We start from the raw sequence: 13,480 nt of genomic DNA, 5'->3' as shown, positions 1-13,480 counted from the left end.
CAGTGTCCCTTGAATATGTACTCCCTGCTATATATTCAATTTTCAGGGCCAAACAGGATAAATAGATGCATCTATGTCACATCATTTGGGTCAACGCATATTATGAACAAGTTTTGGGGAAAGGAGTTGTCTACATTAACGAGACACGACTGCATCCACCGCAGCTGAAATGTTTCCGAAGTAGTCGGTAGGTGCCTATTAATGCTGCAGAATCGTGCAACACAGTGAGGGCGTTATGTTCTCCCAACACTCTCGCAATGTGCCTTCCAGTGGCCGCCTTACCGTGCCCGCAAAAGGAAGTGTGTGAAGAAGGCCTATATAAATGGTATGCAAATGCCGAAGAAACAGCCAATCACACTCGGTACTTCACGGTAGCAGTGGAGGGATGGCAGGATGTTGATTAAATACTGATGCACACTTCACATTCCCATTTGCTTCGTCCTTCACAAAGTGTCCTGCCCTCCCCTCTACACTATTTGTCATACAAGCAGAGAGCACGCACAAGCCTGTCCTCTCATCATCTCTCGTTTTCCCTCAGCCCTCACAAGTCGGGGGAAGAGGACGTCAAAAACAATTATCTTCCTCACTAGAAACAGAGATGGCACCTTAGCCCTTAGAGTGTCTCAGTTAAAGAACACATGCAAAGGAAAAAAATTCTTTTTTTAACATCCTGGTGGGAAAAGGAAGTCATTACACGAATTTACAACGAAAAAGAAAAATATTTAGAGCTATATTTACGGTGCGATACGAATTTGTAGTGTGCGCATGCGGGTGCCGTGGAAAAGTGGTCTCTATGTGTCATGTGACTGGTACATATTTGTCACGTAGTGCTTGCAATTTTTAGGAAGCTTCCTATGGCCTCTAAAAGTAATCTTATTTATCTTTGTTTGGAGTCTAACGGAAAAACTAAGATTAATAAGTAACTTTTAGAGCCCAAAGGAAACTCCTGAAAAAGCGCAAGCAGATGTGATAGACCTGTGCACCGGTCAGATGACGGCAGCGGCGCCCCGAAGCAGACGAACTTGTGCGGCGGCGGCGACGCAGCGCGGGCACAGCGGTGCACAGGCCTATTACGTGACCAGTGGCGGCTCCCGTGGGTGCCAACTACAAATTCGTTTTGGCCGTAAATATAGCTCAAAACGTTTTTTTCTTGGTTGTATATTCGATTTATAATATTCTTTTTCCATCTAGCCTGTTTAAAAAAAAAGTTTATTTCCTTTGCATGTTTCCTTTAAGCACTTTTGCATGTATATCTTAACTGAAACAACCAATCCTCTACAATTCAGTTTTATTTGACTAAGGCAAATAAGTTTTCCTCGAAAACATAGTTTGCATTCACTCAGTCCTCCTTTCTAGACAAACAGTCAACATTCGAAGAAAGTATAAAGTTTTAGGAAAGCCAGCTACTACGTTAAAAGAAAAATCCCAGTGCATTTACACTACTGCCTAACGTGTGCCACAGCGGCAGCGGCTAGGCACTAGCGTAATCCGACATCATTGTGGTATCATTGCCGTTTCTGTGCGTCCTCCTGAGCGGGAATCCAAGAATTTTTACCTCAGTTTAGTTTCCACTCTCAATTCCACTCCCAAGCGTATCCGTACTCCATCTACGACAACCCTCCTCAGCGTGCCGTATCTGGAAGCTTTGGACTCGATACCAACTTTTCGAGATCTAGCCATACAGCATGCAAGTTTGTCTGCTCAGTGCGCCGGCACATTGGGGTTTACGTTGCACCTCCTGTCAAAGTGAGAATGGCCTCTCTTTCGAGTGCCTGGCCTCCACCCCTCTCTCGCCGCTTTTTTTCGAACGCCTGACCTTTTGCCCACGCTCTTTGCTTTTTGACGCATACTTTTGCTATTTATGCATGCTCGAGGTACGGGGAGCTTTCGCGAAGAACGACCACGTAACTGCTCGGGGAGGTTCTCACTAACAGTTGTCATTGTAAAAGCAGATCATACCGTAGTCTTATCTTTCCGATAAAAAAAAACCAAAAACAAGACACAATATAAAAATTCTCTAACTCACGAGGCTGGGCACTGGACAGCCGATTGACAGTACATCTCTTGATGCCATATATAAAGACTACTTATTGTCTTGTGCCAACAGAACGGGAAAAAGGCAGACAAAGGACAAACACAAATCTCCAAACAGCGCTAGGTGACTGGTGCATGCTGAAAAAACCCACCTGGTCCTGGTATCGAACCAGAGACCTCTCCATTTCCAGTGGAGCGCTCTACCAGCTAACCAGGAGTTAGATGTCAGTAGAGCAGACGGCTTTTATCAGCTGCCACCAAACTAACACCAACAAGGGTGAACGGCCTGCATTTTTTAAGGTTATGATTTTAACGCAATAAATGCAAAGGTGCAGGCAAGCTGTACAGAATAAACAATGATAATCCCTGAAGAAGGAGAACAAAGGGGACAAAGGACAAACGGAAATCTCCAAACACCGCTAGGTGACTGGTGCGTGCTCAAAAATCGAATCCCTGGTTCGACACCAAGACCAGGCAGATTTTTTCAGTGCGCACCAGTCACCTTAAAGGAGCTGTGCAACGATATTCAATTGGAATGTTTTTCTCTCTACACGAGCTTACTGGCACACCTGGGGCTCAAGGATGCTCACACGCAACGCCATTGGCCAAGAAACTCCTTTGTTGCGGTGTAATTTCAAGGACAAAATCGATCATTTTCATTCAATCTCTCCTTTGCAAAATTTGATGACGTCACTCGGGGATCGCAGTACACCCAAGTGACGATATTTGAATGCGGCTCATAGATTGGACCCGAGCATTGCGTGGGCACTCGATTTGGGCTCGTGACAATTGCTAGCTCGAGAAGCATTCGGGTTGTGACCCGTGTCCAATCGCTGCAACGACGACAACAGCCGAGCCATAACAATGTCTGGAACTCAGCGCGTGTCCTGCGCTTTGCCAACCCCAGCGCGTGGCTATGATCAACACTGGCGGCATATAATCGGCTCCAGATCACGTGGCCGCTTGTTCTGGCTGCGAGTTGAGGGGGTGAACGCTGCTCGTTTTTCTTAAATTTTTTTTCTGGGACTTCTGTTGCGTGGGGTGAAAAACGAACGCGTGTTTCATAGGTCATTAACGTTAGGGATCCGTTTTAAGCGGTATTTGCGCAAAGTACAAAAATTGTTGCATAGCTCCTTTAATTGCATTAAAATGAAGAAAAGGGGTACTTGGCCATTTTTTTGTGATCTCATATTTCCGTCAAATTTGGCGGAACCATACCAACAAACACGGCCCAGTTTGTAATACAAATATTATGAAATAGTAACTGCATTTTCACAAAGTTATTTAGTCTCCAATTTTGGTCCTCACCATTTTTCAAACAGGAAGAATCTGCTGGCAACACCAATACAGTGACTACAGGTGACTGTATTTAGACAGTAGAGCCTAATCTCAACCGACTGCAGAAAGCTTGAGGGTGCGAAACGAACGTGTGACATACCATCTTGTAGACTGCCTGTCTGCCAGTGACGTAACTTTTTTGCCGGCATTTTTTACTCGTATTCAACCGTACTCTGTTTCGCAATTCGGCAACTTCTGGCTTTGATGCTGATTTGGTCAACCCAGTCAAGTTAAAAAAACATCCAAGCTACCGACCAAATTCCGGCAACCGTACCGTCCCTGGAACGCGTCTTCCACCGGCATGTCTACCGTCGTATTACGTGGCAACAAATCATGTTAGCCGCCGCATCACGCCGCCAGGCATCGAGATCCCAATGAAATAGGCAAGACGATGCAAGGGCCGCCATCATTGCAGCGTCCGCCGGGCACCGGTACTCGCCTCTGCTTTGACTTCTGTCGACTGTCGAGCCGACAGCAACCTACGGCAAATGGGCATCTACCAGCATTCACCTCCGCTGTTGTGCCACAGTCATAGTGAAATTAAAACTTCCGAGGACATCTAAGCACTTCTTACGAGTTGTGAATGCGAAAGCATTAATGTCCAATTTAAAGCTGCTGAGTGCTGGCGTGGACAGCCACGTTTCGCTACTGCTGAGGTTGCGGCCGCCGCCGATAAAATGCCTCAGCCGCAACGATGTTCCTCGGCGTCGAGAGGAGCAGAAGAGGACACAGTGCCGGCAGGGAGTGTGGCGTCGCGCCTAGCAGACAGCAAGATGGAGCGAAGCATAATCATGGCGGGCAAACACGCAACACTTTTACGATGTCATCGGGCGAAGGCTGGGGGACCACTATCGAGGAGAAGGTAAACGCACCGGCTGAAGACTCGGCCCGGCCGCCGAGGCATTAGCAATGCTGCTGCTCACCCTGAGGAGGGGGCCCTGCGGCCCCGACGTGGTGGCCAGGAGGAGCCGTACCCGCTGCTCGGAGTACGTGTGCAGGCTGGACAGGGCCTGGCCGGCCTCCGGCAGCAGCTCGGCCAGCTGGCACAGCAGTGCCCGCACCCCGCTCTCCTGGGCCCCCGTCGTTACGGGGACGTCCAGGCCACACGCGCGGCCATCCCCTGGGCAGACGCGCCGCCCCTCGGTTTTAGACACACTAAAATGGAAGTGGGCAGCGGGTAACCGGATGACCCGTTACCCGCTTCATGTTATGCCGGGGGTTCTCAAATTTTTTAATCCCGAGGAGCCCCCGGTTTGACTCAAATGGCAGCTGAGGAGTCCCTCCCGGTCTCGGTATTGACCCGTTAAAGCGGTGCGGGAGATTACGGACCTTGTAAACAATGATACGCACACTAGGCAGTGTTGGGCCTCTAGCTATGCATTGGTGGGTGGCTCAGGCCATCTAAAACGGTGTTTAAACTGGGAAAGGGCTTTGTTTAGAAGCGAGACAGTTGAGAAAATTCGGGACCTCCGGAAAGCCACGAAGGTACACTGGGGAGCGATCCTAAAACCCGGTTCGAGAACCCACGCATTACACATTCGTGTATCGTTGATATGGACCCCCTTTCTATGGACAATGCTGCCAAAGCCATGCCTCAATAATATGGACACCTCCATTCACTATAAAGTTTGTTCCAAATGTGAGTTGTCGATAATAATGAAACAAAAATTTATGTACAGTAAAACCTCGTTATAACAAAACGGGATATAACAAACTAATGGATATAACAAAGCAATCATAATTCCCCTTGCTTGCTAATAGTGGGGAGAAATGGACATTGGCTATAACAAACTAATGGTTATAACGAAATAATTACGACCGCTCCTTCAACTTTGTTATAACGAGGTTTTACTGTATTTACTCATTCGTCCACGAACAATTTCTATATACAGTCAAACCTGATTATATCGAAAATGGGTACAGTGAAACTCGTTTAGAACGAACCCACATACAGCGAGTTATTGTCGATATCGAACTCACAAAAAATTTAAATCAAAACGTATGTAAAAAGTACTTTTTATAACGAACAACATATTGGCTATATCGAACTTTTTTCCCCTGGGAAGGCTTCCAAAAACGCGCAAACAATCGTCTTTCAGCCAATGCCTTCACCCGAAAAAGTGTAGGAAAGAAAAAAAATTCCAAAAGCTTGAGCTGTTAACAAAGATAAGCGAAGAAAAGCGATTCCGAAGGGGCACAGAAAAAAAAAATCTTTTAAGTGCAAAGCAGTTGCTTACCAAGAAAAGCAATTAAAAAACGGAGATAAGCTAAAAAAAAATATCTTTCTAGCGCGTTGTTTCAAGGCGGAAGCGAAGAGATGAGAAAGAAAGAGAAGTTCTCGCCTCCTCTCCCTTCGCCCTGTTTCACTTAAAGACCGACGACCAGTTCGCGCTTTCCACTTTTCGCCGGCTTCCTCCTCTCCCTCCTACCCTTTCCACCCACGCCCGCCCCTCTTGGTCCCTTCTTTCCATCCTTCGCTTCCCTCGCCCGAAGGCGTGGAGAGGAGGGTTTTGTGGCTTGCAGAATCTTGAGTCCGGTCGTCGGCCTTTAAAGTCACTTTAGTTTGACCTAGGGGGCTTTCATGTCCCGCCGAGGAGAACTTGAAGGCACTCTAGTTTGACCCTCCTCACCTTGCGCATTCACTTGGGGCTTGACACGCCACGCCCCAAGAGGCAATAAGCCTATCGCGTTTCAAATTCCATAGCATTGTCACATCCCGTTGAAAGCGTCAACCACCAGGCAAAGCTCTCTCTCTCTCGTTCCCTCCTTTCTTCTCAATAATTTAGTCGTCGTTTGTTGTCGTCTTTCTTGTCCCCATTGCACTTTTTGTTCACTGTGTGGGCCAGCTAGTTCGCGCCCGAAATGACGACAAAGCAGCAGCAAGCTTTGCCACTTTCCGACAAGGTCGACATCATAAGTCGTGTGGAGCACGGCGAAAGAAATCGGACATTGCCGCCGCCTACAAGATCCCCAGAAGTATGCTGAGTACAATTCTTAAAAACAAGTCTGCCATCCGAGACAAGGCCAGTGAACGGCCAAGTGCGGACAGCAGGCGCATCCGCAAGCCAGCGTACGACAAGGTGGAAAAAGCGCTGTACCAATGGTTTTTGGACATTGTGCGTGGAACCTGCCGGTCTCCGGACCGATGTTGCAAAGCAAGGCTAGAGATTTTGCACCCCTCCTGAACGTTGAGAACTTCACCGCTGGATCTTGGTGGCTGCAGCGATTTAAAGATCAATGTTTAATCGTCGGGAAAGTCGTAGCTGGGTTTTGTAAATGGGTTTTGCTATATCGAACTACTTGCTATATTGAACTGATCGTAGCGTTTCCTGCTGTTCGTTATAAACGGGTTTTACTGTATATAAAATTATTGCCTATATCGAACCTTCATAAAATTCTGATGAAAATTCCCTGCATTTTAAGCTTTTTACATTCAACGTTATTGGACTCGTACAGTTGAACCCGGATATATTGAATTCAGAGGGGATCGTAAAATAGTTCGATGTATCGATAATTTGATATACAAAAATATGTATACCAAAGGCCGCGAGGAACTCGACCTTACCAAATAGAGCCTCTATAAGAGCCACTAAATAGTACAGCAGAGCTTAGTTGGTGAAGATCACAAACACCGCCACGTTTAGACGATGGTATTTGCGATCGTTTACACCTGGTCACGACCTCCACACAGCGCCAGCAACAAAACATGAAAATAATTTTAAAAAATGGAAGAACGGAAAAAGCAAGCCGCATAAAAAAATTTCTTGATCCATAAAATAAAGTTAAGCAAGAAACGAAGAAACCTCATAAAATCAGGCAAAAAAGGAAATGCTAAAAAAAAGAAAGAACGGGCAAAGCAAAAACAGCGAAAGAAAAAGGTAAACAAAGATAAGGCATCCAAAGTGTGACTGTTCAACCGTTGTTGTCAACACACTCAATTTAACGAAGATTTTTTTTTTGTTGCTTATTTCATTTAGGGGTTAAGGAGTCGCGCAGCGGCAGTGGTGTTCGGGGAAAGAGCGCACGCTGCAGTTCAAACAGCAGGCCCTCCCTGTCCTCCCTATGCATGCTCGTGCACCCCTTAATTTTGCCATCCTCCACTTTTTCTTTTTCCTTTTTACAGCCGTTTTTTTTGCTGCGTATCCTCGTGCTCGTATGCTGGCTTGGCGGTCAGCCTGCCCCACAATGCAAACTATGTGCTCGCCGCCAGCGCAATCCGACTGCGGGAGAAGCGACGGACTGCCCTGCTTTGTTCGCTATATAGAGCGTCCCCGCCATGGGAGTTCAATACAGAAAAGGGGATGTTTGGACTGTTCAATATAAACAATAATTCCAAATACCCGGGAGATATATAACCAAGCTTGACTGTAATGAATATATCAAACTCTTATACGCCGTTTTAGCCCCGTTGTGTGCTCTTCTTACCGAGCACCGGTGCACTGCGGAGAAGCAACGCCCGCGGAAGCAAGCTCCGCGGGTGTTGTTTCTCCGCAACGTGCTGGTGCTCGTAACAAAACACACTCAACGGGGCTAAAACACCACGATCAACACTTGGAAGAATATGAATATCGCAGTGAAGCTCGAAGCAAATATTGAATAGCATATTATTCGAAACTACTAATAGAAAATTCAAATATTCGCACAACCCGAGTCCATATTAATAGGATGTGACTGTACAGACAGTTACATGTTTTTGGTAAATAACAACAAACTGCCAGAATTAGCCCCCCAAGATGGTTTTCTCACCAGTTGGGGAAACCCAAAAAGCTCCTAATAGGAGCTATCCTCAAATAAAAGAACTTAAGCTGCATGGAAAGAAATATTTATCTACAGATTTAATTTGTCATAACTGAGCTGTATACCAGGCTGCTGCTTTCTTCAGAAATCACATCCCTTGTCTTGACATCTTGTCCTGCCTGTGCCGGGACGTCTTCCAAGTGTACACAAGCTTAATATTTAACTCAAACAAAATTGTAAAAAAAAAGAATGGGATGAGGGCTACATTGGCACTGTCTTTTGATAAGAAAATAACATTCATGATAAGTTGGATAGTTAACTAAAAATCTGTTATTTTACTTTTTTTATTACTGGATTTATGAGTAATGTTGAAGCTGTACTAATCATGGCAATTATCATTTTAAAGAATATATAAAAAGGCACTTGTTTTTTATATATATATTTGCACCCCAGTTTTAGTGCATTTCCACCCATCTCCAAAAGTGCATGCCAAAAGAGGACAGCAAAAGAGTGCTCAATGATGCTTGGAAGAGTGATCTATTGGTTTCAGTCACGGTAACGTCACCACTATCACAGTGGTCTGAGGTCAATCCATTTACCTATGATCCGATGCCGGGATAGTGACAATCTGATTTAAACCATTATGTCACTCTTGACTGCAACCAGAGATAGTAATGTTCTTTTTGCACGCAATTTTGAAATCAAGCTAAAAATAGACAAACCGAATTATTATTATTTTTTAAAATAAATGCCTTTTCACAATTTTTTTTTACATTGGTCCATTCTCTAATATTAATTACCATCAATGCTGCAACAGGTGACCAGCGTTTCGCAGCAGCCGCAAAGCACTATGGTATCATTCACTTCCGGTTCGTAGCTCGCAGCCGACGCACCACCATGGCGGTTATCGAAGCGTGTGCGGGTGTTGAACCCGATCAATTTGAGCCACCTACATCTGCTGCTGGGTGAGTTACAAATTTCTGATCGTCTGAAGTTACTTCTACGGATATGTTAAAAAGGAATCAGTACACCAAAGCATCGAGAACGGCCATGAAAGCGCGGAGCGAGTGCGATTAGCGACAAGCTCCACTGACACCACGCTTTCTGGATAGTCGCATGAAAATTCAAGCTAGGTTAGCTATTTTGTTTTCCTTTTGAGCCAGCGTTTTTCATTGGGTTTTGTTTATTTCTAATGGTAACATTAAATCCCGTCACCAACTGAAATAGGTATGAACGTAAGCCGCGGGACGCGGCTAGCTGAAATGCCCGATCAGTGCTTTGACATACTTTTCTCATTTTGTTCAAACACCTGAGACTGGGGGTTAAAATCTTGAAACAACCAAAACTTGACGAGACAGGGAAAGAAGTGTGTCAGACGACGACTCAAAATCAGCTAATACAGTTTCTCGAGTGATCAAAACGCCACTTCCGTACAAAAGTTCATTCCGACGACATCGGACTACGCGAGAACCCTTGCTTTTAAACACTCAAGTGTTTTTTGTGCCTCAAAAAAAAATTGGGTTGTGTGTGTGTTTATACAGCCTAGAACTTGGTCTGCCTCATAGGGGCGACGAGTCTCCCAGCTGTAGATGAGAAATTTAGCCAGTGCGGTACAACCGCTAGCCTGGGGTCTTTAACGCGCACCACGCAGTAGTGATACACGACCGCACGCCGGTACGATGCTCATCCAGATCGAAACGGGCAGGGGTGGAGCTCGAACCCAGGATCCCTGGGTTCTGCAGCGCGAGCTTTCGCTCCACGTGCTCCGAGCTGGTGTGCGCTAGACCACTCGGCCACCGATCCCCCCCCCCTTTTTTTTTTTTTTGTGCCTCACTTAAGTTGACCATCGTGTAGTGCCATGACACACCCCCCGCACATTTTTTTAACAATGTCGAGTAAGAAAGCATGTATAAACAAACACTGATTTTGATATTTGCTACTCAGAGTCGTACTAGCGCTTTATTATCAGTCAAGATGTAGGTGCTGCCTGCTGGCTTTTATTATAGCAAGCTGAGCAGTCCTCTTGTTTATTTATATCAGTGGTTCTCAACCACTCATGTTTGGCAGACCCCTTGTGGATCGGACGAAATGAAGAAGGACCCCTTTTGTTGTGACGGGAAAGGAAGATATAGCTTAATTATGATAATGATTTAATGAATAGATATCGTCACGGATGACAAGTGACGAGGCGGCGAGTGACTGAGTAAACTGAACGTTTAATGGGGCGAACTTGTGCCCAAAAATAAAAGGAAAAAACGAAAGATAACAACAGAGCGTCGCGGACGTCGAAGGCGGTGAAGCAGCAAGATCGAACGCTGAGGCGAAACTAACTCGACAAGGTTGCGGGTGGCCTCTTATCTAGAGTGAGTCACTATCTCGAAGATTCGACGAAAAAGGTTCGAGCAAAGCGCACTCGGGTCGAGAATGAACACGCGCTTTCTAGAACAACAAAAGCAGGGATGAACGATAGAAGGTATGTCCGCAGCAAGAATAAACAAGAATCTTCTACAAGTCTGTGACCCTGCGCGCGGCAATATCACTAAAGGCTACTTTGAAGTAGACTTCTCTCACTGACATACACACGAGAAAATTCACCCGAAAATTAGAGCATTCCTTCTCAATCCAAAAAATACAACTTTTTTTGCCGGGCTTCACTGATGAGACAGGGCTTTGCGGACCCCTATTTGAGAACCGCTGATTTGTATTACAAAGTCACCCGTTCACGCCGCTTCGCTGCAACAGCCTGCAATGGCTCACTACAAAAAAAAAAGTCAATTTGAGCTGTTGATGTAATGATTCAACGGTCTGTCAATGAAACTATCTGTCGACGAAACGTCGTGCGATGAACTGACTGCCTGCGAGATCAAATCCCGCAATCTCGCGGATGCCTTGCACGACAAGCAGTGCTCACCCCTTTGCGGATTAGTCGAGGCCTTTTTCTTGGCGCCGAGAGGCTCTGTTAGACATCATTATTTCCCGCGGCCCCTACCTGAAGAAAGAGAGAACACGTTGTGCTGGCTTGTAACAAAATTGGCCGTGCATAAACGGTCACCGATGCTTGGCTGCTGCAGGTCACCTCGCTCCGTCACTCACTTAACAGCAATGGCCCATCGCTGCTTCCATACTATGTTCCACAAGAACCGGAACCTCTTGTGCCCTTCATGGCTTGCATTAGAACGACGCACCGCGGAGCAGTGAACCATTTTCATTGTGAATACAGTACGGCTATCACGCATAAAAGGGTTCTCGATGCAGATGGACGAACCACGGCCGGCACCGGACGAACCGGAAGCATCAAGTCACGTGTCGCCTCGCTTTGGATGACGGAACTTCTGACTCAAACGCCGGTCACCTATTGCAAATTTGTATATAAATCCAATAGTTATAAAGCTAATTCATATATTTTGGTTATTTAGCCAACTTATTGTGAAGATAATTCTTTTATTTAATGTCTGTTGAGCTTCATAAATACATAATAAAGACGCCACTCATGTAACTCTCGCCCCCTTCTTTTAAAGAATCTGTTCAAATTAAAATCAAACACCCTGTACACTTGGGTCATGGGCATGTTCCTTGGAGGTTGGTCAATTCTATTCACACGCCCTATTTTCCTTGACAAACAGTCTCGATGAACGGCAATTTTTTGTTAGACACCTAAACTTCACAACACCAGAAAACAGTAAATCTTAAGGAAAAAAAACAAAAATTTTAATAAAAAAAAATCCCCAAAACATTGAAGCTCAATTACACAAAGGGCTCCATGTTTTTAGCAGATGGCCCCCTTATCCTGATTCCATTATTGGGTGACTCCAAGGTGTTTCCTCGCTTTATCTTCATTAGCAGACAACGTTTTGTAAAGAATAAAAACCAATTTTTCACCCGTGTTGGCAGACGGAAGTGTCGACCAAAAACATCTTCGCTCGCTCCTAATTAGATCTCGCTCTAGCTCTTCTGGTGACCATAATCAGATTTTGGATGAAGCAGCACTGCAGATGACGTCACCCCAGACATCGATCCTCAAGCCTGCCTCAAGTTGATCCCGGGTACGAGTAGGGCGGGAGTCCTCAAACTTTTTTTATCTCGGGGAACGCCTATCTGCGCCGAACAGCCGCTGAGGATCCTCTCCCGCCCTCGGTGTTGATGAAGTAAAGCAGTGCAGATGCCTACAGACCTTGTAAGCAAGAACCCAAACACAGGAGTGTTTGGCTCATAGCTACGCATCAATGGGTGGCTTAGATCTGCTAAAAAGGCGCTTAAACTCGGAAAACACTTCACTTCAGAGCAGGGACGGTTGAAGGAAGGTTTGGGGTTTGGGGAACCCAAGAGTCTGGGAAATCCTCGTGTTCCTAGGAGTCCGAAGGTATGACCCACCCGAGTCCTTGAAGAGCACCGTCTGCTCGATGGTCCGGGTGGCAGCTCTCAGCCTGGTGCCCAGGTTCTGCTTCACGTCCCTCAGCTCCGCCTCGCTGCAATTGAGAGCGGCCGTGACCCTCTCCACTGCAGTGCCCACAACGCATCCCCAACCGGTGTGTTCGGTGCCCCTCATGTGGAATAGGAAGCCTAGTTCAGGTGGTCCCCAACTGGCAACAAATGACGTCGCGCAAGCCGTGGTGTCATGCCGTCGGATGTCGCGATCTCGACGGTTGGGTGTAGGAGTCCCGGCAAAAAGCATGAGCAAATGCGAGTGCCCCTGTCGTCATGGCTGCCAAAGCTTCCGTGAACTGTCGTGACACCACCAGGATCGCGGCCAGCACCAGCGTGACACTTTTATGACACCATCATGCGGAAATCAAGGGACCACCTTTTGGACACGGTAAACACTCCAGTTGGGGACGCGATCCACTCACCGTACCCCCGTCACCTGCCGCGCACCCGGTTGCATGCACCCACCTCATCTCATTCCTCAGCGACACGTCCTTCAGCTCCTTCTCGCAAGACTTGAGCTTCAGCTGCCCAGAGAAAAAGAGGGAGGCATTCAGCGAGCGTTCAGCACGGTCCAGCAAAATGTAATTGAGAAATGTAGAGGAAAGACGCACGAAAGCATTAAACCTAATTTAGCGGCGGTGGTACGGCTTAGCGGGTGTTTAGCATTCTTTGCCTAACATTTGTCGAGGCTGAAGCATCCCTTAGCGAGTTTTGTGATGGCTTAACAAATGTCTAACACTATTTACTTAACCATTTTGCAGTTGGGTTTTTTTCCCAAAGGATAGAACAAAGAAAGAATCAATGCACAGGGTTTCTTCCAATTATTTAATAGTAGCACGGACATTACTCGCAAACTGTCCAGATTCAGAAGCACCAAATGGAAATATTTAGGGGGAATTGTTGTCGCCTTTCTTCTATTCAGTTTCGTTCTGACAAGCATGCTTCA

General features: G+C 46.2%; 1 protein-coding gene across 2 annotated transcripts in view; it reads right to left on the bottom strand.

Moving 5' to 3' along the window:
- Positions 1-13,480, bottom strand: part of LOC8029740 (protein phosphatase 1 regulatory subunit 21) — an 87,749-nt gene that overhangs the window by 57,698 nt on the left and 16,571 nt on the right. For both annotated transcript variants that reach the window (XM_029985463.4, XM_042287200.1), the window contains exons 6-8: positions 13,000-13,058; positions 12,481-12,575; positions 4,296-4,492 (exon numbers count right to left, since the gene is read on the bottom strand). In XM_029985463.4, coding sequence (XP_029841323.1) covers positions 4,296-4,492; positions 12,481-12,575; positions 13,000-13,058 — 351 coding nt within the window. The remainder of the gene's footprint in view (positions 1-4,295; positions 4,493-12,480; positions 12,576-12,999; positions 13,059-13,480) is intronic.

Source organism: Ixodes scapularis, unplaced genomic scaffold (genome assembly GCF_016920785.2).
Source record: "Ixodes scapularis isolate PalLabHiFi unplaced genomic scaffold, ASM1692078v2 PGA_scaffold10__122_contigs__length_95168666, whole genome shotgun sequence".
Taxonomy (NCBI): Eukaryota; Metazoa; Arthropoda; class Arachnida; order Ixodida; family Ixodidae; genus Ixodes; species Ixodes scapularis.
The sequence above is the reverse complement of the archived record's forward strand: the minus strand, read 5'-3'. Positions and strand labels throughout refer to the sequence as shown.